At 55.9% G+C, this 22,619-nt stretch overlaps 1 protein-coding gene across 1 annotated transcript in view; it reads right to left on the bottom strand.

The window, feature by feature from the left end:
- ABCC3 (ATP-binding cassette, sub-family C (CFTR/MRP), member 3) overlaps positions 1-22,619 on the bottom strand; it is a 56,827-nt gene that overhangs the window by 9,806 nt on the left and 24,402 nt on the right. Inside the window, exons 2-26 of the mRNA XM_012662693.1 lie at positions 22,026-22,202; positions 21,537-21,662; positions 21,217-21,354; positions 20,214-20,339; positions 19,945-20,006; positions 19,103-19,234; positions 17,771-17,962; positions 14,589-14,766; positions 14,326-14,487; positions 12,882-12,974; positions 11,456-11,659; positions 11,188-11,334; positions 10,685-10,772; positions 10,319-10,385; positions 9,970-10,096; positions 9,709-9,885; positions 6,318-6,485; positions 5,806-5,995; positions 4,725-4,839; positions 4,407-4,551; positions 4,101-4,308; positions 3,605-3,915; positions 2,595-2,794; positions 2,318-2,444; positions 1,154-1,255 (exon numbers count right to left, since the gene is read on the bottom strand). Of these exons, the coding sequence (XP_012518147.1) occupies positions 1,154-1,255; positions 2,318-2,444; positions 2,595-2,794; positions 3,605-3,915; positions 4,101-4,308; positions 4,407-4,551; positions 4,725-4,839; positions 5,806-5,995; positions 6,318-6,485; positions 9,709-9,885; positions 9,970-10,096; positions 10,319-10,385; positions 10,685-10,772; positions 11,188-11,334; positions 11,456-11,659; positions 12,882-12,974; positions 14,326-14,487; positions 14,589-14,766; positions 17,771-17,962; positions 19,103-19,234; positions 19,945-20,006; positions 20,214-20,339; positions 21,217-21,354; positions 21,537-21,662; positions 22,026-22,202 (3,762 nt within the window). The remainder of the gene's footprint in view (positions 1-1,153; positions 1,256-2,317; positions 2,445-2,594; positions 2,795-3,604; positions 3,916-4,100; positions 4,309-4,406; positions 4,552-4,724; positions 4,840-5,805; positions 5,996-6,317; positions 6,486-9,708; positions 9,886-9,969; positions 10,097-10,318; positions 10,386-10,684; positions 10,773-11,187; positions 11,335-11,455; positions 11,660-12,881; positions 12,975-14,325; positions 14,488-14,588; positions 14,767-17,770; positions 17,963-19,102; positions 19,235-19,944; positions 20,007-20,213; positions 20,340-21,216; positions 21,355-21,536; positions 21,663-22,025; positions 22,203-22,619) is intronic.

The following is a 22,619-nucleotide window of genomic DNA, read 5'->3' as shown; positions in this document are numbered from 1 at the left end:
GGCCTCCCAGAGAGCTAGGATTACAGGCGTGAGCCACTGCGCCCGGCCTAACGGGAGTTTTTAAGCTATCCCTGCATTCCAGTGGATTGGTTGACCCACCAAGTGGACCAGCGGCCCATACCAAGAAACCGACTCAACTGGAATTATGACCCCAGGGACTGGAGCAACACAAGAAGATGACTTCTACACCCCTATAATTTTGCCCCAATTAACAAATCTAATTGCCTAATCCCTTGCCTGCCAAACTATCCTTAAAAGCCCTGTCTTCCAAATTCTTCAGGAGGCAGATTTGAGAAACTGTCTCCCGTCTCCCCGCTTAGTGCTTTACGGAAAAAAACTCTTCCTCCATTGCAACCCTGACTGTCTTGGCACATTCTCTGTGCAGCAGGCAAATGGACCGGGTTGGGTGTCAACAAAGTGATGCCAGAGGAGCTGGTGGACAGAGACAAAGGCGGGTCACGGGACTGGGGTCCCAACGAGGACAAAGTGCTATGACCGCAGAGGACTTGCAACAAGTGAGCTGGGAAGGACAGCAGGGTGGTCTAAAAGCGGGATGCTTGACACTGAGATCTCAGAGATGGTGCAGCTTCTGGGCATGAAGAGGTCTGGGCTGTGAGTGTGGGAGGGGGTGGCGGAGAAAAGTCTGGATGCCCCCGTAAAGGACAACTCCTTTCCCCAACAAAGGGCGCATTGCCCCACCTCTGCTGCTTTGCCCAGGCTGGTCTCTTTGGCTGGAATGCTCACCTTCCCACCGCCCACCCCACTATCTTATCTAGTCTAGCAAAACCTGCCCATCCTTCAAATCTAAGGTTGCCTCCCCTGATCATCCCAGCTGAAGGACCTCCCTTATCTGCCCTCGTGGGGTGCACCATGCCAGAGCTCTTGTCACCCACTGCAGAGCCCTGCAATAGGTCTTACCCCTCCCACTAAATCAGAATCTGCTTGAGGGCAGACCCTGTTTTGCTCAACTCTGAACCTTTTATACCTCCTGGCATAGACCCCTAGTTGATGCTCAATAGGGTTTGGATGGATAAATGAATGCATGAAGAGCCACGTAAGCAGATGGCTTTAAGTTTTAAGGGTGGCAGGCCACCCAGCGTTCTTCCCCCGCTATTTCAGAGTCCCCTTGCCCCAGGCACATCCCAGCACCCACCTCTGTCTCTGTCTTGGAGTACTCCTTCACTCTCTCCACCGCCACGATGTTAGACTCCAAATCCGACATCATTCGGATCATCCAGTTCAGAGCAAATGTCACCTGGCCAAAGGCACTGTGTTATGGATAGGGTGATCTCCCCCTCCCCGATGCAATGGCTTTGGGAAGAATTCAGAGTCCTCGATCATGGTCCCGTTAGTGAGAGCCTGGCCCACCTATGACCCAGGAGGGCCCGGGCAAGCCCACATGTGTGCCAACCGGGGCTCTAATCACGACTGTACTTCAAACAGTGACAATGCAGACTTAACCAAGGACCGCCTCACCCAGTGTTTCCCAGACTTTAATATGTATAAGACTCCTAGAGAATCTTGTTAAAGTGCAGCTTCTGATTCAGTAGGTCTGAGGTAGGACCTGGAACCTGAGACTCTTCATTTCTAACAAGCTCCCAAAAGACGTTGATGCAACTGGCCCAGGGACCACACTCTGCATACCAAGGAGTCTTGATCAAAATGCCGAATCCTGAGCCCCATCCTAGGCCTGCTGAATCAGAATGTACATTCTAACAAGATCTCCAGGTGATGCATATGCACATTAAAGTTTAAGAAAACTGACCTTTCTGGCTTGCCCTTTGTTTACCAATGCATTCAAGATTTGAGCCACCTGAGGTATTAAAAATATGATCTGCTTTATAAAAATTCCATTTGCAGTTAGACGACTCTGATAATTCAGGCTGGTGTCAGAGTGACTTGCCTAAACTCCAGCCAAGGCTTTAGTTACCTAATCTGTGTACTTTCTCTGCAGCCTGTGAACAGGTGTATTCCTGCCCTTGGACCTCCCTCATGCCATCTTGCCCACAGACAGGACAAATTCTGTTTGTGCTTTGGGGCCAAACTCCAGGATCATTTCTCTAACACCTCAAAGCAGGTAAACACCTCTGGGCTTTTAAAACATATTGTTTTTTCAGCCACAAAGACCTGCTCAGCCTGAATCACAATCCCCAGCTGATGTCTTTCCAAGCTTGACTGTGAAGTCACAGTCCTTGAGAGCAGAACCTGTGGCTGGTCCCCACGTTGAGCAGAGAGGGGCACTCAGGAGATGCCTGTGGTACCTGTGTGACCTCTGCCCCGGGGGTGGCCCTGCCCTGGAGCCTAGGCCCCTTCGTACCTGCAGGGCATAGGACACAGAAAGGCCCACCAGCCCTGGACTCAGGCTGCTTCTCCCAATCACGGCAAATAGCGCAGCAAAGAACACAGCACAGCTCCCCACAAACTCCACTCGGATGCTCAGCCACCTGTCGGGGGTCACACAAGGAGGAAATGGGGCTGGGTGGAGGAAGGGGCCAGTTTCCTGTTTCAGGGAAAGGAAGAGCCAGGACCCTGAACGCCAGACAGTCTAGTGGGAACTCCTAGAGGAGCAGGAGGTGAGGGAGGAGACTTCTGACCGGTTGGAGACGATGTAGGGGTAGCAGCTCCTCTGGTTGATGTCCACCTTAGTATCACTGATGACCTCAAAGTCCTGGGCACGGTTGTAGGCCCGGATGACGCTGGTGCCAGTCATTGTCTCCGAAAAGTGGGAGTAGACGGGCGAGCGGCTGACGGATTCCAGCCGCTTCAGTTGCCGTGATGTGGCCACATAAAAGCGCTGACGGGGGATGGGGAAAGAGTTTGCGGTCAGGCCCCCGGAATCCCCAGCTCAGTCCTGCCTGTCTCTGAACCCATCCCTGGCCTCCAGTCCCCCTGGCCTCCTCCCAGCCAGCCTTGCTCTGACCCTGAGACCTTGCTGCCTTCCCCTACCTCCAAAGACCCAGCACTTGGACCGTGGTGCGTCTGTCATTCACCCTTCTTCCCCTCTGATCACCTGTGCTCCAGCCCCACAAAAACCTGGTTCTGTCCCCACTTTCCATCCTCTCCCCTATGGGCCCAAGACGGCCAGGACTACACAGGACGTGTTTTTGAGGCTCCCCTGGGCCAGCACAGAGCACAGCCCAGATCACGGTTTCTGTCTCAGGGGCCGAGCTTCCACTACCACTAGTTCATTGCAGAACAGGAGCTCAGTGTCTGCAAAAGCCTTTTACAGTTAGCTGTGTCTGAATGCTATCAATTCATTCATGTTAAACGCATACAAACACACATATGTTCAGGCAGGTAGAAAAAGAAGGGGAGGATAATGGGTCCCAAACCATTAACAATGTTTTATTTAAAAATAGCCAACAAGAAGGAGCCCCAGAGCCAGTCACAGTTTATTTCACTTTATTTATCCTCGCACCAACGCTATGAGGCAGGTTCGAGTCTATCTTACAGGTGAGGAAAACAAGTTACAAAGAGATGAAGTAACTTCCGTTTCTAGCAAAACTGGGCTGCAATGCTGGGGGCCTGCAGCGCCCAGCCTCTGCCCGCCCCACCCACACAGACGCCCCGCCCACATCAGAGCCACGCCCACCCGCCCACGCACCTGCACGTAGATGTAGAGCACCCCTAGAGGCAGGATGACCACAATGAAGAGCGGCGTGCTGCACACGATGACCACGATAGTGGAGATGGAGTGGAATAAGGAACCCAGTAGCGTGAGGACGGTGGGGGCCAGGACCTCATCGATGACATAGATGTCCTTGGAGAAGCGGTTGAGGATGCGGCCGCTGGGCGTCGTGTCGAAGAAAGACTGTGGCGAGCGCATCTTGTTGTGCAGCAGCGCCTGGTGCAGCAAGCGCGCAGCCTGCATGCCGCCCACAGCCATGGTCAGGGCCAACAGCATCACCAGGAGCCCTGTTGGAGGTAGGGGATGGCTAGCTTACCTGGGCCCCGGGGCAGGTGTGAAGGGCAGATGCAATCATGGCTTGGGCAGAGTGGGTTAGGGAGGCTCCAAGGCAGGAACATGGTTTGAGGGGCCCGGCAGTCCAGAGGAGAGGAAGGGACGTGGGAGCCCCTTTTGGGCACCCTCACAGGTTCACCTTGCAGAATTCCCAAGGCTGCATAGACGCCCAGCCTCAGGGAAGTGGTGTTCTGTCTGCTGTCCACCATGGCATCATTGGTCCAGGCACTGAGCCACATGCTGGCCCCGATGGTGGCCGCACTTTGACCCACATTTAGGAGAAGGATGGCCAGCGAGGTCCAGAGCCCCACTGCCTTGGCATAATCCCAGAACACACTCAGCTTCACCTGTAGGGAGTGGCAATCAGGGACAGAGGACTCTATGAGTCCTGGGGCTGCTGGAGGCCTGTCCATCCTCTCCAGCCTCTCCGGTCCACCCTACTCACGGTGCCAATCTCCGCTTTCTCCTCCTGGATCAGCACCCCATTAGCCTTCACCTCTGTCCCCTGCACCTTCTGTGATGGAATGAGGCATCTCCGGGGCACAGACTGACCCTGGTCCTCTCCTTCAGAGGACATGGCACTCAGCTGTCTGGGGAGGCAACTGGTCAGGCCCAGGGAGAAGGCCCCCAACCCTTGCCACCCCAGGACAGAGGCCCAGGGGGTGAGTGTCAGGGAAAATACCTGCCTGCAGCCCACCTGGCAGGGCTTGGGGAGACCTGCTGCAGCCTCCCCGGGGGGTGCTGGAAGCTGTCAGGAGCTCACCTCATAAACTGCTTCTGAACCTCATACGTGACTGGCTCATTATCCATCAGATCTGTGTGGCTGCTGAGCGTGTCTTCAATCAGCAGCACCTCCTCAGCCTCTGCGCCTTCCAAGGCTGTGGTGGGATGGGAGGAAGTGGCCAGAGTTTGGCTAGCTCTCCCTGCAAGCCCCTGGAACCCCCCAATCCCCACTCCAGTGAAAGGGCCTGAATGTAAAAGCATGAGAAATGATGAGGGATTGAAAGGGCAACAAGAAAGACTTGGGTTAGACAACAAGAGAAACTTCCCTTCAAGGACTGTGGAGGAGACTCCAATACAAGAGTTAGGAACTTGGGCTCTGGAGTCAGACTGGCTGAGCTTAAAGCCCACTCCCTTGCTGTGCGACCTTAGGCAGGCATATGAAAGGCGGGTAGGGGTATCTACCTCATTGCACTAGCGTGAGGATTAAAGGAAAATATGTCACATGCTAAGCAAGGGGCACAGCACTTGGTAAATGTTCAAGGAATGTTTGCCGATTATATGGCAGCAGGCAAAGGCCCGGGAAGAGGTCTGCCAGCAGATCCAGAGTTTGGGGCTGCAGCGCTGGGACCAGGCAACAAGAGGGTGGGGGCGGGGGTGCCTTGTGAGCCCAGAGACTTCAATCAGTTCTATGAGACAGGGATTTTTCTGTTTGCTCACTGCTATGTGACAGTGCCTAGAACGGAGCCTGGACATAGTAATTGCTCAGTAAATCTTGGTTGATAAATAAATGACTTCGCCAAGCACTTGCACAATTGTCAATGTATCCATGAAACAGCCTTGCCACACAAGCTGGGCCTGGGCTCTTATACCCTTTTGACAGATGAAAAAACTGAGGCTTCAAGACCTGAGCTGCTGATCCAAGGTCCCAGAGTTAGGGAACAGGAGGAGGCAGGACTTGACTATGTCCAGCATACTTTCCCTCTGGTGCCTGTCACACAGATGGCCCGTTTCCCAGAACCTCCCTGCTGCAACACTGAGCCAGTCCTGAGACACTCAGAGACTTCCCAGACAGGGAAGATGCTGGGAGGACGTGGGGATCAGAGGGCCAGGGATGGCGGTACCGGTCCTGCTGTCCTCCAGGTGTTCCTGGCCCTCATCAGGTGCATAGTTGCGGAGGAAGTTAGCAAAGTCGCCGTCGCGCTGCAGCAGGGCTTGGTAGGGGCCCATCTCAGACACCTGTCCGTCAGCGAGCACTATGATGAAGTCTGTCTGGGGCAGGAAGCTGATGCCGTGTGTCACCAGCACCCGCGTCTGGGGAGAAGGCAGCAGGCTGTTACCCCCACTGGCCTCAGCAAACACCCCTGGCACAGGCATGGAGCCACAGAGTGAGTGCGAGGAACCCGTGTGCCAGGGAGCTGGACAGGCACATGGGCGGCTCACCCCGTGCTAGCCACAGCCTGCTTAGTGCCTCAGGGGTGTGCGTCCCCATGGGCGTCCCCTACCATCAAACCCACGTGCCTGCTTCTTAGGCCCCCACACCTCCAGGTCTCACTCAAACCTCCAGCCTCCCACCAGTTCTCTCCAAGGGCCCTAGATCTCACCTTAGCCCCCCTTAGCCCCTGGCAGGCCTCACCTTGCCTGCCAGCACACCGTCTGGCCCGATGACTTGGTCGAAGATATGCTTGGCCACATGGGAGTCCACCGCTGACAGTGGGTCATCCAGCAGAACAATGTCAGCATCACTGTAGACAGCTCGAGCCAGACTGACCCGCTGCCGCTGGCCCCCAGACAAGTTAATGCCCTGGAAGGAGGAGGGTGGTGGGAGGTGGGGGCTCAGTGGAAGGGGGTCAGACAGGCCCAGGGGGACAAAGGCCTGTCCACTGTCATTCAGCAAGGCAGGTCTCTGAACCCACATTTCACAGGCAGTGAAAGGGCAACGAGAAAGACTTGGGTTAGACAACAAGAAAAACTTCCCTTCGGGGACTATGGAGAAGGAGGCTGTCCCCGCAAAGCTGTAAGGCCACAGAGGAAGGGGCAGTGGCTCTCACAGTCCTCCCCGGATAGGTGAGGCCATCCTCCTCCCTTACTCTACCACCCTGCCCAGCTGGTTTCCTGCCCAACCCAAGCGCCCACTGACAGATGAATGGATAAACAAAATGCGATAAACACAAATAATGAAGTATCACTCAGCCTCAAAAAGCAAGGAAATTCTAACTCATGCTACATTATACTGATGAAATAAGTCACAAATACTGTGTGTATGATTCCACTCACGCAAGATGCCTAGATAATATGGTTTCAATATTAAAACTCCAAAACTCATGTTGAAATTTAACCCCCAATGTGGCAATATTGGGAGTAGGGCCTTTAAGAAGTGCACCCTCATGAATGGTTAATCCATTCGTGGATTATTGAGTTAATGGATTAATAGGTTATCACGGGAGTGGAACGGGAAGAAGGAAGACCTGAGCTAGCACACACAGCCCCTCACATGCAATGCCCTGTGCGGCCTCAGGACCCTGCAGAGTCCCCACCAGCAAGAAGGCCCTCACCGGATGCACCCCATCAACCTCGGACTTCCCAGCCTCCAGAACTGTAAGAAATAAATTCCTTTTCTTTATAAGCAACAGAAAAATGGACTAAGGCACTAGAGCAGTCAGATTCCTAAAAATAGGAAACAGTATGGTGGTTGTTAAGGGCTGGGAGTCTGGGGAGTTATTGTTGAACAGGTATAGAGTTTCGCTTTTTTTTTTTTTTGAGACAGAGTCTCACTGTGTTGCCCAGGCTAGAGTGCCGTGGTGTCATCCTCGCTCACAGCAACCTTAAACTCCTGGGCTCAAGCAATCCTCCTGCCTCAGCCTCCCGAGTAGCTGGGACTACAGGCATGGGCCACCATGCCCGGCTAATTTCTTTTTTTGTATATATTTTTAGTTGTCCAATTAATTTCTTTCTATTTTTAGTAGAGATGGGGTCTCGCTCTTGCTCAGGCTGGTTTCGAACTCCTGAGCTCAAGCGATCCGCCCACCTCGGCCTCCCAGAGAGCTAGGATTACAGGCGTGAGCCACCGCGCCCGGCCAGAGTTTCCCTTTTACAAAATGAAAAGCTTCTGGAGATTGGTTGCATAGACACTACTGAACTGTAAATTTAAAAATGGTTAAGAATTCATAACCAGGCCGGCATGGTGGCTCACACGGTAATCCTAGCACTCTGGGAGGCCGAGGTGGGAGGATCGCTCGAGGTCAGGAGTTCGAGACCAGTCTGAGCAAGAACGAGACCCCGTCTCTACTAAAAATAGAAAGAAATTAGCTGGACAACTAAAAATATATAGACAAAAATTAGGGCATGGTGGCGCATGCCTGTAGTCCCGGCTACTCAGGAGGCTGAGGCAGGAGGATTGCTTGAGCCCAGGAGTTTGAGGTTGCTGTGAGCTAGGCTGACGCCATGGCACTCTAGCCCGGGCAAGAGAGTGAGACTCTGTTTCAAAAAAAAAAAAAAAAGAATTTGTAACCAGCCTGAGCAAGAGTGAGATCCTGTCTGTACTTTAAAAAATAGAAAAATTAGCTGGGCACTGTGGTGCATGCCTGTAGTCCTGGCTATTCAGGAGGTTGAGGCAGGAGGATGGTTTGAGCTCAGGAGTTTGAGGTTGCAGTGAGCTACTATGACGCTGGGGCACCCTACCCAGGGTGACAGAGTGAGACTGTCTGCCCCCGCCCTCCAAAAAACGTTAAGAAGGTACATCTTATGTGATGTGTGTCTTACCACAGTTAAAAATTAATTGATCAACACCCCAAACCTTTCACCGATGTCTCATGTGTTTTAGAGTAAAGTCCAAACTCTTAACCAATGTCAGTAAGGATCTGCCTCACTCTGAACCCTCCTTCCACTTCCTAACATCCAGTAACACCAAAGGGCACTGGAATGCCCGTCCAGGTTCACCTACTGCTCCTGGGCTCACACCCTCCAATGGCTTTCATCACTCTGGGCAAAAGCCACAGTCCTTTGAGTGACCCATGGAACCCAAATGACCTGGCAGCCTGGTCACCACTCTGGAGCCTCTTTCTCACTTTGTTTCAGCCACACTGGCCTCCTTGCTGGTCCTCCAACTCCCAGTCACACTCCTGCCTCCAAGGCTCTTCACCGCTTGTTCTTTCTGCCTCTGATGTCCTGCCCCCAGACAGGGTTGCATGGTCCCCAGATGGGGGGCTTTGTGCCCCCCGATGGGGCTCTGTGGCCCCAGACAGGGCTCGCTCCAGCCGTTGTTTTGTTTCAGTTTTTTGTTTTGTTTTTTGAGGCAGGGTATCACTCTGTCACTCAGGCTGGAGTGCCGTGGCACAAACGCAGCCTTGAACTCCTGGCCTCAAGCGATCCTCCTGCCTCTGTCTCCCAAAGTGCTAGGATTACAGGCGTGAGCCACTGCCCTGCCTTGCTCTTTGTTCGGGTCTCTGATTCTTATGGGTTTTTCCCAAGCTACCCTAACAATTTAGTCCTGCCGGTATTCCTGTATTCTTTCCCTGCTTTATTTTTTCTGAGCATTTATCTAATATATATTTATTTATCTAATATATATTTTACTTCTTTATCTTTCTTATTGTCTCTTTCTCCCACTAGAATGTAACCTATATGAAGGCAGAGATTTTAGCCTGGTATATACTATTGCCTGGCATATAGTAGGTGCTTAATAAAAATCAGATGAATGAATGAATAGATGAATGATGAGCTCCTTTTCTGTAGTTGTTAAGACTCAGCTAAAAGTGATGCTCTTCCTTATGCAAAATCCCCCCAGTGCCCTCCCTGTATCCTGCACAGGCTTTCACCTGGCCCCAGGGCATTCTATAGCCCTTACCTGTCCACACATTAAACAGGTAATAGATCTTTTCCCCCAGTGCCTGTCACAGAGCTGGGCATGATGTTACATGAATGTGTGAATGAATGATCAAATGAGTGAATGAATATACGGACCTGGGCTGGGTTGAGGAGGACAGTTGTATGTGCTGGCTTCTCAGGGATGGGAGGGGACCCCGTACCTTTTCTCCAATCTCCGTCTGGTCCCCACCGGGCAGCATCTCCAGGTCGGCTAGCAAGGCACAGGCCTCCAGAGCCCGCTGGTAGCGCTTGGGGTCCAGTGCTCGGCCAAACAGCACGTTTTCCTGAAGAGTGCAGTTCTGGATCCACGCCTGCTGGGGCACGTAGGCCACGGAGCCCTGGCCGCGGGAGGAGTTTACCTTGGGGCTTGCCCAAGCTGTGGCTGAGCCCCATGACCTGCCCAGGAGCCCTGCCCCTCTCACCTTCATGTGCACTGTGCCTTCCAGCTTCTCCATTTCTCCCAGCAGGGCAGACACCAGGGAGGACTTCCCACAGCCCACAGGCCCCACCACAGCCACCAGTGCCCCTTTTGGGACCTGGATGTCTAGCCTAGGGGCAAGGAGCCCAGGAGTCCAGTCAGAGGTGGAGACCAGGGTTTTGGTCCCCAATCTTCCACCTGGAGACTCAAGCCCTCCTCCCGTCCAGACACCATCCTGGCAAGCTGAGGCTCTTTCTGCATTCAAAGACCCTGGGGGTGGGGGCTGGGTGCTGCTATTGATCTGATCTTCAGCCCACTGTGGGTGTCAGGGAAGGGATGGGAGAAGCTGGTACCTGAGCAGGATGGGGGGCAGGTCCTGAGCCCAGGTGAAGGTGCCACAGTGTATGGTGATGGCATAGCCTGGGAGGACCAAGGTGAGCAGGGTCAGGGAGGGATGCGGGGAAGAGGACAGGGGTGAGGGGAGGAAGGCCCGGGCCAGGGGAGGGGAACCCTTGTGGGGAGGAAGGGCGGGAGAGGTACAGAGAGCCCTAGGGGGGCAGAGGACGGAGAAGGAGGAGGAGGAAAAGGGGGTCACAAAGTTAAAGCGGATGTGAAGAGGAAGAAGAGGAGGGTTGTGATAGGACAATGAGAGAGCTTGGAGCAGAGGATTTTCCGGAGCCAGGACTGGGGTGAACAGCCCGGGAGGAGAGTCTCTGGACCTGGAGAGATGGTCTTCCTTTCCACACACTGGAGGTCAAGTTCATCTTGGCTCAGGAAATGCTGGATCCGTTTCAGAGACACACTGGTCTGCAGGAGGGTGAGTGAGCCCTGGAGACTGTGCTCTTCCACCCCAACTCCCACCCCCTCCTCCTACCCCTGCCCTGTCCCCAACCTCCTGGGCTAGGCAGGGCCCCCAGAGGGCCCAGACGATGGCACTTGGGCCCCTCCCATGACTGAGTCTTCCATGGCTCCCACGGCCCAAAGATCAAGTCCTGGTTGCTAAGAGGAGGCTGTCTCCGGAGACCTCACCTGAACTCCTGTGACCCCAAATGACCCCTGATCCCAGTGACCTCATTGAACCTTGAACAACTCTTCAGAATACCAGTGGCCCTGCCCTGATTCCAGCAACTCTCCCTGATTACCCCTTGACCCTAAGTGACCTTTCCCTGACCTGACAACCTGCCCTAAATCCAGCGGGATCCCCAGCCCCACGCGCGGTTACCTGAGTCAGGTTGCCGATTAACTGGGGCAGCATTTGGAGGGGCATTTTTAAGATATTGAACAAGGACACGGACACAAAGGCCTTCTCAGCATCCAGCACATTGTTCTGGTCCACGCACACGTACGTCCCGAGGGTGATCAGGGTCACCTGGGCAGAGTGCGGGTGGGTATCGGGGTGGAGTCTGCTGGGCCCCAGCCACACCCGGGCACCCAGAGCCCTGGGCTGGCCCAGCGGGAGGCAGGAGCCCAGCCCCAGGAGAGAGCCTTACCAGGAAGGGGGTGCAGGTCCAGAAGAAGGTGGAGAGGGCGTGGAGGTAGGCTGCCTTGCGCAGCAGCTGGAGCTCGCGCTGCCTGATGCCCTCCACCTGCTCTGAGAAGCTGGGCTCCCAGGCGTACAGCTTCAGCACCTTGATGCCAGCTAGGATCTCGCTCATCAGCCTGATGCGTGAGTCCTTGAGCTTCATTTGCTGCACCTGCACGGTGGAAAGAGTGGAGGTGGCACACCCGCTGCCCTCCCCGGCCTCCCACCCTGTGCCGGCATGCCCGGCCCTTGCCTCCCCCGTGTGCTCTGCCTGACAAAGTCCAGCTCCACCCTCAGTGCCACTGTCACTGACCCTCCCAGGCAGCATCCTCTGCCCCCTTCCCTGAGTTTCTAAGGCAGGTGGCACTTTCCTCTCGTTCCATAACCCTCCCCTTACGTAGCTTTCCCCATCAGAATGTGAGCCTCCTGAGGGTGTGAATTGTTTATTTCTCTTTGTTCTTCCAGATGCTAACCCAAGGCTTGGCACAGCGGATGAGTTCATTCATTCAACCCCTATTTAATTGAGTGCCTACTGTGTGCCAGGGCATGTGCTAGACATGGAGGATGTCCTGCTAAGCAATTCAGACAAGGCCCCGACCATGATACAGCTGACGGTCTGATGGAGGAGGCGGATAATGAGCAAATGATTATCCAAATTAATGCTTAATTAGAAATCATTATGTGTGCTCTGAAGGAAAATAACATTGCAAGACAGCAATGGGGTTGGGGCGGGGAAACAAACTGGGTGATCAGGGTGGGCTCCTGGAGGAAGTGACATTTATGCTGAGAGGTAAAGGAAGGAAAGGAGCTGGCAGGTGAGAAGGGGTGAAGAGCATTCCAGGCAGAGGGAATGGTATGTGCGGTGGCCCAGAGGTATGCTGAGTTTGGTGCTTCGAGGAAAAGAAAGAAGGTCAGGCTGGCTGAAACTTGGCCATGCCCCCGGGTGGGGGTGGGGGTGGGGGTGAGGGATTGGCAAGGTAAGCAGGGGCCTGGTGGGTGGTCTAAGGGAGTTTGTCATCTATTCTATGGGTGGTGGGAAGCTACTGAAGACTTCAACACATGTTTGCAAATAACAGACTGAATGACTGGCTATTTATGCTTAGTGGGGAAAGATTTCATTAGACTAGAAGACTCAGGTTCAAGTCCCAGCTCTACCTGATTCTGGACTGCCATAATTTCTCTGGGCCTTGGTTCCTCAGCTGCAAAATGAGAATGTTACTAAAACTCTCTCAGAGTTGTGAGGGCAGAGTGAGCTATGGTTTGTGCGAGTGGCTAGTCGTTGTCCATACTCAGTAAGCAAGGCGGTGGAGGGGCCCCCGGGTTAGTGAACAGCCTCCCCCAGGCAGCTGGCCAGGTGTTCCAGGCAGGGCCAGTGCACCTGTGATAGCACCTACCTGGAAAGCACGCATCTTCATGGCCACAGCTCCATTGAGTGGGATCATCAAGACCATGAGAGCAACTCCAGCCAGGGCAGAGGGACCCAGGTTCTGAGGAGGCACAAATAGATGAGACAGATGAACAAATAACCAAAGTCTACCAACAGAACCTAACAGACAGTCCTGTTGGCCTGAAACATGGAGCAGGGCAGGAAGCAAAAGATGGTGGTTGGCCAAACAGATCAAGACAGAACGACCACACATTTGCAGAAGCAGCCAGCCATCAGATAATGACCATAGGGACAAACAGCAGATGTAGAAGGGTGTCCAGACACACAGGATGGCACATATAGACAATGACAGCCAGGGTCATACCCATCCTGCCTCCAAGACCCTCTTTCCTCCCCTGGCTTCTGCAGGAAGGGTAACAGGAAGGGTAACTGGAAAGATTCAGTTGCAGACACCAGCATCCTTGAAGTCCTGCTCCTCCTCCCCTGCCCCAGTACCTAGGGAAGCTCTTGTATCTATGCCATATCCTCTCTGCCTACCCAGAATAACCCTCTGTTTTATCCCTTACTTTTCTTCCTTCCTTCCTCCCTCCCTCCTTCCCTCCCTCTCTCGCTTCTTTCCTCTTTTTTGTTTTTCAGACAAGAGTCCCTCTGTTGCCCAGGCTAGAGTGCCATGGTGTCAGCCTAGCTCACAGCAACCTCATACTCCTGGGTTCAAGAGATCCTCCTGCCTCAGCCTCCTGAGTAGCTGGGACTATATGTGTGTGCTGCCACGCTGGCTACTTTTTCTATTTTTAGCAGAGATGGGGTCTCACTCTTGCTCATGCTGGTCTCAAACTCCTGACCTCAAGTGATCCTCTCGTCTTGGCCTCTAAGAGTGCTAGGATTACAGGCATGAGCCACCATACCTGGCCTCTTTCTTTTTAGAGATGGGGTGTTGCTATGTTGCCCAGGCTGGATTGCAGTGGCTATTTACAGGTATGATCATTGCACACTATAGCCTCGAACTCCTCGGCTCAAGTGACCCTCCCAACTCAGCCTCCTGAGAAGCTGGGACTACAGGAACCCCGCTAATTTTTTTTTGAGATGGGATCTTACTATGCTGTCCAGGCTGGCCTTGGGCTCAAGCAACCTTCCTGCCTTGGCCTCCTGAGTAGCTGGGATTATAGGCACACACCTGGGCTCCAGAACAGTCCTCTCTTGTCCATTCTGCAGGGACTGGGACTACAGGTGCATGTCATCGCGCCTGGCTAATTTTGTTATTTAATTGTTTTGAGATGGGGTCTTGCTGTGTTGCCCAGGCTTGCCTCGAACTCCTGGGCTCAAACAATCTTCCTGCCTCCACTTCCCAAGTAGCTGGGACTACAGGCATTCATCTGGGCTCCAGAACAGTCCTCTCTTGTCCCTTCTGCAGCAAGGTCAGAAGAAGGAGCAGAGGTCAGTGTTCGAGTTACCTGCCAGAGGAAGTAGATTGCTAGGATGATCTGCAGGGGTGCCGACCACACCAGGTTGAGGAAGGGGGCAAGGTCCATGAAGCGCTGGGCATCCACTGCCATGAGGTTGACAATTTCCCCCACAGTAGATTCACGTTTGACTGAACTGGTGATCACCAGAGCCTGCAGGGGGACAGCAGAGTAGGGGACTCAGCTGTGAGCCCCTCACAAGCTTCCCAGGGCTGGCCTGCCCCCTTCTCCCTCCATGTCCTGCTCCAGCTGACCTTCCTGTAGATGACACCTATGATCCCCGTACGGAACCTCAACGCCAGCACGAAGATGCACTGGTGATACTGATTTACGATCAGCGTCTGCATCACGGAGCACACGAACATCAGCCCGGCCACCAGGAAGCCCCACCAGCTGGGGGCTTCGGGGTTTGAAATAAACCTGATCAGGATGCTGTGGGGAAAAGAGAGGCACGAGGTGGGCGGGGGTGTCCGAAGTCCCAGCTGCTCCCTTCTCTGCAGCCCTCGGCTTCCGTGCTCAGCCTCCCCAGCAGCCCCTGCTTCTGCAACCTCTCAGGTGGGGCCTGCCAGCCCGTCCCCCCACCCCACACCCCGCCCCACCCCCAGGAGGGAGGGTCAGCCCAGCCGCCTCAAGACCATGACCCCCATCCTTGCACCAGGCTGCTGCCTTCGCCTCCTTCCCTATCCCCCGTGGGCCCTGCCACCCACTCTGTCGCTGTCACCACCAGCCTCGCCCGCCTGCCTCTCTTACCTCCTGAACCACACGGCAGGAAGGTGGGCTGCCGAGGGCTCTGCAGTCTGCCACAAGACCACGACAGACTCTCGCCCCTCAAATCCATCCTCCCAACTGCAGTGGCCCCCAGAGCTGCCTGGTGACCTTCTGCAGGTCCCTAACCCACTTCCGCTCCCAGGGCCTTCTTCGACCCTCTCTTCTTACCTTCCGGCCTGTCCCCATGCCCTGCCCTTCTCAGCAGCTGTCTGCCCACTCAGCCACCGACTGAGAACTCCCTGCCAGCCACACATTGCACTCCAAACACTCGCCCTCTTCCTTTTCTCCTGCCCTCCCACTGTTCCCCGGGGAACGCACTCCGTTCTTGCCCCTTTCCCCTTGGTCCCCACCGTCTTCCCCTCTGCCAGCCGCTCTGCACCTTCGCCTATTGACAGGCTGGGACCCCTGGAGCCCTCCAGCCAGGGTCATAGCCAGGCCTCCCCTTCTGTTACAGGCTGTGTCTCTCAGAAAGACAAGCTCAGGTCCCAAGCCCTGGTGCCTGTGCATGTGACTTCATTTGGAAATAGGGTCTTTGCGATGAGGTCATATTGGAGTAGGGTAGACTCTAATCTCGTGACTGGCGTCTTTATAAGAGAAAGAAGAGGGAGAATTGCAGACACACACACACACACACACACACACACACACACACACACACACACAGGAGAACGCCACGGGAAGACAGAGATCAGAGCGATGACCTACTAGGCAGGAACGCCGAGGGTTGTCAGACACTACCAGAAGCTGGGAGAGAGGCATGCGACAGATCCTCTTCCAGATCGTCTGGAAGGAACGAACCCTGCCGACACCTTCATTTTGGGCTTTTGCCTCCAGAACTGTGAGGGAATCAATTTCTGTTGTTGTAAACCACCTAATCTGCAGTGATTTGCTACCATAGCCCTAGGAAATGAACACCCCTTTCTTTTTTCTTTTTTTGAGATTGGGTCTCTGTCAGTCACCCCAGCCAGAGTACAGTGGCGTGATCACAGCTCACAGCAACCTCGAACGCCTGGGCTCCAGCGATTCTCCCGCCTCGGCCTCCCAGGGTGCCAGGATTACAGGCGTGAGCCACCGCGCCCGGCCAATATCCCTTTCTTTACAGCAAGTTTCTAGACCTCCGTGGCCCCGTCTCCACCGCAGCCCCTGCTCTCAGGCCCTTCTGCTCTGTCCCAGCCTCTATTTTTGCAGAGTCAATTACCAACTCCATGGTGCCTCCTGCAGGCTCAATTTTACTGGCCAACTTTCTTCACGGGAGGTTACTCCCCTCATCCCCGCACCTCCGGAAGCACTTTCTGCACTTCACTCCTCAGTTCCACATTCTTTTCTTCTCCCAGCTCTGGCCCCTCCAGTCTGCCCTGTGCTCACCCTGGCCTGTTGGAATTCCTAGGGCTCTGCTGGAGCACTCCGCCCTCGCCCCCTGCACAGGCTCTCTGGGAACACCTAGCCACAGATGTGGGACCGTGGGCTTCCACTGCTGGCCCTGATAATGTGACCTCCAGCTAGCTGGGCACCCATCCACCCCCAACCCCGGAGAGCCCACCAGCACCTCCCGCCCAACACGGCCACCTTGCTCCTGCTGAGCCCAGCATCTCAGCAAGAGATCCATCATCCTCCAGTCCCCCGGGCCGGGCCGGAGCCCAGGTAGCCCCTGACTCCTCCCTCTCCTTGGCCACACCCCAGCTCCAGAGCAGCTCCCAGGGAGGCTTATCTCATGCCTGGCCTCCATCTGACAGGTTGGCCCACTTCCACCCAGCAGCCCTGCCCTGCCTCCCCCGCCCTGCTGGCAGGAGAGCCTCCAAACTCAGAAACACCTGGAGTCCCTGAGTCATGCTGTCTCGGGCCTTTGTGACTAGCTTAGGCTGAACGTTCCCCTCTATCTTTGCCGACTTGTTCCTGTGACCCTGTGACTTCCTGAGCTGACGAGCGTTTCCTGCTCTGTCCCAGGCTGGCTTTCTTGGCCTCCCAGGCCTTTCCAGACTCCTGAGAACAGCGTTGCCCCCACTTACTCCAACTGGTGTACACGCTGGTTTCTCCCGCAAGACCTCAAGACCGTATCTTGTTTTTCTCTGTATCCCTAGTGACTAGCACCATCCTGGTACCCGGGAGGCTCAACAAATGTTCCCGGAACAAATGAATGCACACTTGGAGGGGCACCGGGCTGGGGGCTCGGCTGCTAGGCGGCTCTCCCTCCCACCCCCTCATCTGAGAGCTCCTTCTAGTCCGAGCCACCGCTGTGATGGCAGATGGCAGACGGCAGAGCCCGACGGTGGTGAAAAGCGCACCAGAGCTGGAATTCCGGGCCCTGGACTCAGAGCCGATTCCCTCTTTCCTAGCTGCGTGCCCTTGGCTGAGTCACTGCACCTCTGTTTCTGCTTTCTCGTTTGTAAAACAGGAGTAAGGGTACTTCCGCAGAGGACTGCTGGAAATATTTCCAGAGAACGCTTGGTAACATATTCACCCCGGTGCCTGGCACACAGGGTGCACCCGGCCAATCTAAGTTGGACGCAAATGGGGAAGCTGAGGTGAGAGACGAGGCCACTTGCCAAGGGTCACACAGGAAGTGGAGACAGCCCCTCCCGCTCCCGGCCTGGGGTTCTCTTCACTGGGTGTCGCCTTCCCCGGGGCCCAGCCCTCTGGCAGGGCCGCAGCGAGGGGAGTGAGGAGACACCTGAGCAGCTGCGGATTGACGAAGGACAGCAGGTCCTGGATGAGCTTGAAGCAGGCTCCGATGAGGAAGCTGGGGCCAAAGGTGGTCACCATGGCCCGCAGGAACGAGGGCCCCCGGGGCCTGCGCCGAGCCTGTAGCAGCGCCTCATCTTCGCTGGAGACGTTCTTCCCAGTTGCTGCCTCAGCCTTGCTTCTGGTCCGGGGAGGAAGGAGCAGTGGGTGGAATGGGTGAGGGGCCCCATGGAGCCAAGGCCCAGACTGGGCTGGCTGGGAGTGAGGAGGAGGAGGAGGGAGCTGGTTGTTTGGCTCTCAGAACTGAGAGGGGGACAGACAACGTGAGGATTGTGTGGGTGACTCTGTCTTCGGGTGCTAGAGGGCATCTTGAGGGTGGCCAGAGTGTGACCCCGTGGACTACAAAACCAACTCTTTCCGGCCTCTGGCCTCTCCCTAGCTCCCCAGGGCTGGCTCCAGGGTGGACGCCAAGAGTGAAGGGGAGATGCGGGCAAGGATGGCTAGTGGCCCAGGCACTGGGCAGCTGAGCGGGGCGGGGTCAAAGGTCGCTTGGAGGGACAGAGAGAGGTGCAGCAGGAAGACTGGGGGCCCATAGATCTTCCCAGAGGCTCGAGCCATGGAAGCCAAGATACTGCTAGCCAGGCCCAGTCTTTGTTCCTCCAACAGCTAGTGGCAACCAGGAGGCTGGGCTGAGGAAGCACCGAAATCCGAGGTCATGAGTGGGAGGAAAAAGGGTTCAGTCCTGGGGGCAGAAGTCGCTGGGGAAGGATGACCCTGAGCCCAGCTCTCCTGGCCGGCAGTTGGCCAGAGACAGAAAGAGGAGGCCGGGTTGGGGTGGGGGTGTGCTGGCTCCTTCCCCTCCTGGAGGAAGTCCCCGGAATCTACCCCGTAAGTCCGGCAGTGTAGTGCAGTGCCGAGAGCGGGACTTCTGGGGCCAGACAGCTGGGTGTGGAGTCCAGCTCTGCCACCGTCCACTAGGGGACCTCGGGCCTAGTTGTCCCCATCTGTAACATGGGGAGAACAGAACCCACAATGTAGGGCTGTTGAGAGGTTAAATGAGCTAATCTCTTAGGACGGGGCCTGGGGCAGAGCAAGTGTAGGAAAGAGCCAGCCATTCTCTGCCCTCACTAGAGCTGGGGAGAACTAGCCCTGTCCAGGCATAAGCTTCCCACATAATGGCCTTGAGGCCACCAAGAAATCACCTGCACCTGCTCTGCCCACCACCCCGTGTGACCATCCCAGGCCCACTAGCGTCATCTGCAGGGGACCTGGGGTATGTGAGGGGCTGGCAGGTGGGCGTGGGCGCACAGGGAGGGCTCACCGTGGCGCCTGCTTTTCCTGCTTCCTCCATGCCTCCAGCAGCCGCTGCACCACCTTGTGGGATTTGTCCTCCTCATTGAGGGACCAGAGGTCCTTCTCCTCCAGGGGACGCCGGTAGCCGAGGATGGCCATCCTGGGTGGGGGGTGGAGGTGGCAGGCAGCCCCACATGGGGTCAGAATTTAGCAGCCTGGAGCTGGGGGCCGGCCGGTGTCTCCAGGGCCCCAGGGTCTCCAGAAAGGAGGGTCTCCCTTGGGTGCTGTGACCACGGGACGTGTCTCCATTCCCACAGTGAACAGGCTGGAGGTCTCTGCCTCTCCCTCCCAAGGTCCTACCTCTAGCCCCCTCCTCCTCCTGCCCACATGCTCCATCTCCCCCCAGGCCCTGGGGCTGACATCCGTGCGGGCTTGGGCCCTGCGGGAGGACACGCACGGCGGATTCAGCACTGGCCTCAGGTGCTTCCTCAGTGTGGCAGGTTAATGAGCTGTCACCCAGGTCACAGACACAATTATCCTGCCCAAGCCATTCTGAGGGGCAGCCAAGAAGATGACAAGCTGCAGGTTTATCCCAGACGGAAGCGCTGGGAACTAATTACAGTCTCCTTCCAGCCCCCTGGGCCTGTCCCCGGGGCAACCAGGTGCAGGGCTGGCCTGCAGCCTGGGAGCAGAGCTGGGCCAGGCCAGGCCTCTGCACCCAGTCATGCAGCCCAGACAGACACTCTCCCCCACCGTCACCTGCCCAGGGCCAGCCAGGACTCTGAACTTCCGACCTGCTCCCCTTCCCCCACTCCACCTCCAATCTCTCCCCCTCCTTCTGGCCCAGGCTGTTGGAAAGAGCCAACTTACTTTGTGAACCACCAGAAAGATAGGCGCGAGAGAAAGCCAGCACTGGCCTCTGGACAGGGGTTCTAGAAGGTGAGAGAATGGGATGGTGGAGTCAAGAATGCCCACCACCCTCTCAAAGCAGGGGAGAGGAAGGGAGGAGCCCCTCACTTCCTCCTGCTCCGAGCCCCAGTGCACAGATTGTGGAGGTGTCATCTCTCCCCCTTTGGGGGCTGCTTGCAAGGGCTGAGTTGTGAGCTGTGGAACCCCCACACCCCCTACGGCAAACTCACAGGTTCGACATTCTTTTGGGAGAAAAGCGGTGGTTTCTCCCTGAAGCAGGACAGGATGAGTGCAGACAACACCAGGGCAAAATAGATGTAGAAGGTGGTGAAGCGAAAGGGGTCTGAGATCCTGCCCTGGGGGGAGAGGGGAGGGGGTGTCAGAAGCACCAGGGGAGCCTGAGCCTGCAGCCCTGCCCTGGGGAGGGCCCTGGGCGGCAGCTCCTCTGGGGTTGGGGGCAGTACCTGCAGGATCCTGGGGGAGAGGGAAGGACCACAGGGGCTGGGGTTCAGTGAGGACTTGCTCTAGGCCAGACATTGTGCCAGCACTTGACCTTCATGGCCTCATCTAACTGGGACAACAATCTACAGGCAGGAAATCTCAAGACACCCATTCTGCAGGTGAGGGAATGAGGCACCAAAGGGTTAGGCAACAAGGGTTAGGCCCAAGATCACATAGGGAGTAAGTGGATCGTCCAGAGCCTGTGCTCCCAGCCACTCTCCTTGACTGCATCCCAACGAGATGGAGAAACGGGAGGCACTAGAGGACCCCCAGGGTTCCATCCACCACCCGACACCACCTCCATTCGAGGTCAAGAGGAAGGCCAGGGACCAAGGAAGCTGGGAAGAGAGGGTCACAACGTGCTAATGGGACTTCCAGGTAAGACAGAATGTACACACGTGTCTATTATGCAGACGCTGACCGACACCCACATCAGACATTGTGCTTGGTGCTGCTGCTGGTGCAGGGGGCAGGGGCGCTACAGCACAGGCCCCTGCACTCCCACGACTGTCAACGACGACAGCATCTTTGCCCCATTCCCCTGTGTTACACTGGTGCCCTCCCCAGCCTGCTTCCAGGCAGAGGTGCAGCAAGGGGGGAACACAGATTGCACAGGAGGTCCTGGGGGCAGCGGAGGGGCCTGGGACCCAGCAGTGACCTTGAGCTCTGAGGTCACCCTCCTAGACAGGGCTGGACCCGGCAGGTTCCCCTCTCCCCACCCTCCCCCCTTACCTCTGCCTTGGCTAAAAGGATCTTGGAGCGGAAGGGGATGATGGCGCAGAACACACATAGGAACCAGAAGATGATGAGGACGCCCGAGGACTGCACCCCCTGCAGCCGCTCATACTGGATCAGCAGGGTGGCCAACAGCTGTGCAGGGAGGGCAGGGAAGGCCCGGGCAGAGCACACACATCTGGAACTGCCTCCTTCCTCCCCATCCACCCCCATCCTCTTCCCACTCCCAGTGTCGAGCCTTCTCCACAGAGCCCAGGGTTCCCCCATCACTATCCACAACCCAGACCCCCACCCAGCATCCTGGGCCCCACACTGACCATGGTGATCCCCACCACCAGGGGGGTGACAAAGAAGATGGGGGCAGGGGCCCAGCCGTGGATCAGGCCATGGAAAGAGTAAAAAAGTTCCGCCCAGGAGACACACCACAGCAGGACGCCCAGGACCTATGAACAGGGCACAGGTTGGAGCCCCCATCCCCGAAGACAGGGACAGTCCTGCTGGGGCGGGGTCTTTACACCTGAAGCCACCAGACCTGCTTGGGCCTGGCCCTGAGGGCTGGGAAGGGTGGTGACCAGAAGCTTCTTGGGAATGGGGAGAGCATTGCTGAACTTGCTTGAACTTTCCCAAGCCAGGAATATCTCAGCTGGCTGTAGACCCAGTTGGCTGGCTGCCATGCCCCAAGCTGCAGGACAGGTGAGGCTGGGGAACCTAGTCCAGCCGAGGAGCTGGGTGGGTGGGGACGGGCTCATTAAAAGCAAAATCCTCTAGTCCCAGCCCAACCCATAGGAGAGCCCTGAGCCCCTGACCGTCTTGAGCCTGGACAGGTGGGAGAGGACGATGTAGCCGTGACGGTGATGCCGCAGGTAGAACAGGTAGCAGGGCAGAGCAGCCCACAGGTAGATGCAGGGGATCCAGGCCAGCACGGAGTTCTGGAAGCAGGGAGTGAGGTCCGGGTTGTCCGTGTGCACAGACAGGTTGGAATCCTGGGGACAGAGAGGACAATTCAATGCTATGGCAGCCTCCTAGAGAACTGGGCTGTTTCTTGAGAGCATCTCTCTGGCTGGGCCAGAGAGATGCTCTGTCCAAGATAGGAGTGGGGTCGAGGATAGGTGAGGAGGAGGGAGCCTAAGTATGCAAATGAGCAGTTACTATCCTGACTGTGAGTTCTCCAAGGAGGCCATGTCTACCTCCATTTCTTCATATTTTCTCTCTCTCTCTCAATGAGGTATAATTTAAGAGCAAGAAAACTGCACCCATGTAAAGTGTGCAATTCAATGAGTTTTTACAGTTTAAGACAGAGCAGTATGGCCTCCTGGGGTGCATGGACCAGACATAGGAGGTATAACTCTGGATTAGTTAGCTTGTCGACTAACCAAGGTCATGCCCCTGGCTGACCCATT

Source organism: Propithecus coquereli, unplaced genomic scaffold (assembly GCF_000956105.1).
Source record: "Propithecus coquereli isolate 6110/MARCELLA unplaced genomic scaffold, Pcoq_1.0 Scaffold119, whole genome shotgun sequence".
NCBI classification, from domain to species: Eukaryota; Metazoa; Chordata; class Mammalia; order Primates; family Indriidae; genus Propithecus; species Propithecus coquereli.
This window is presented reverse-complemented; position numbering and strand designations above follow the sequence as displayed.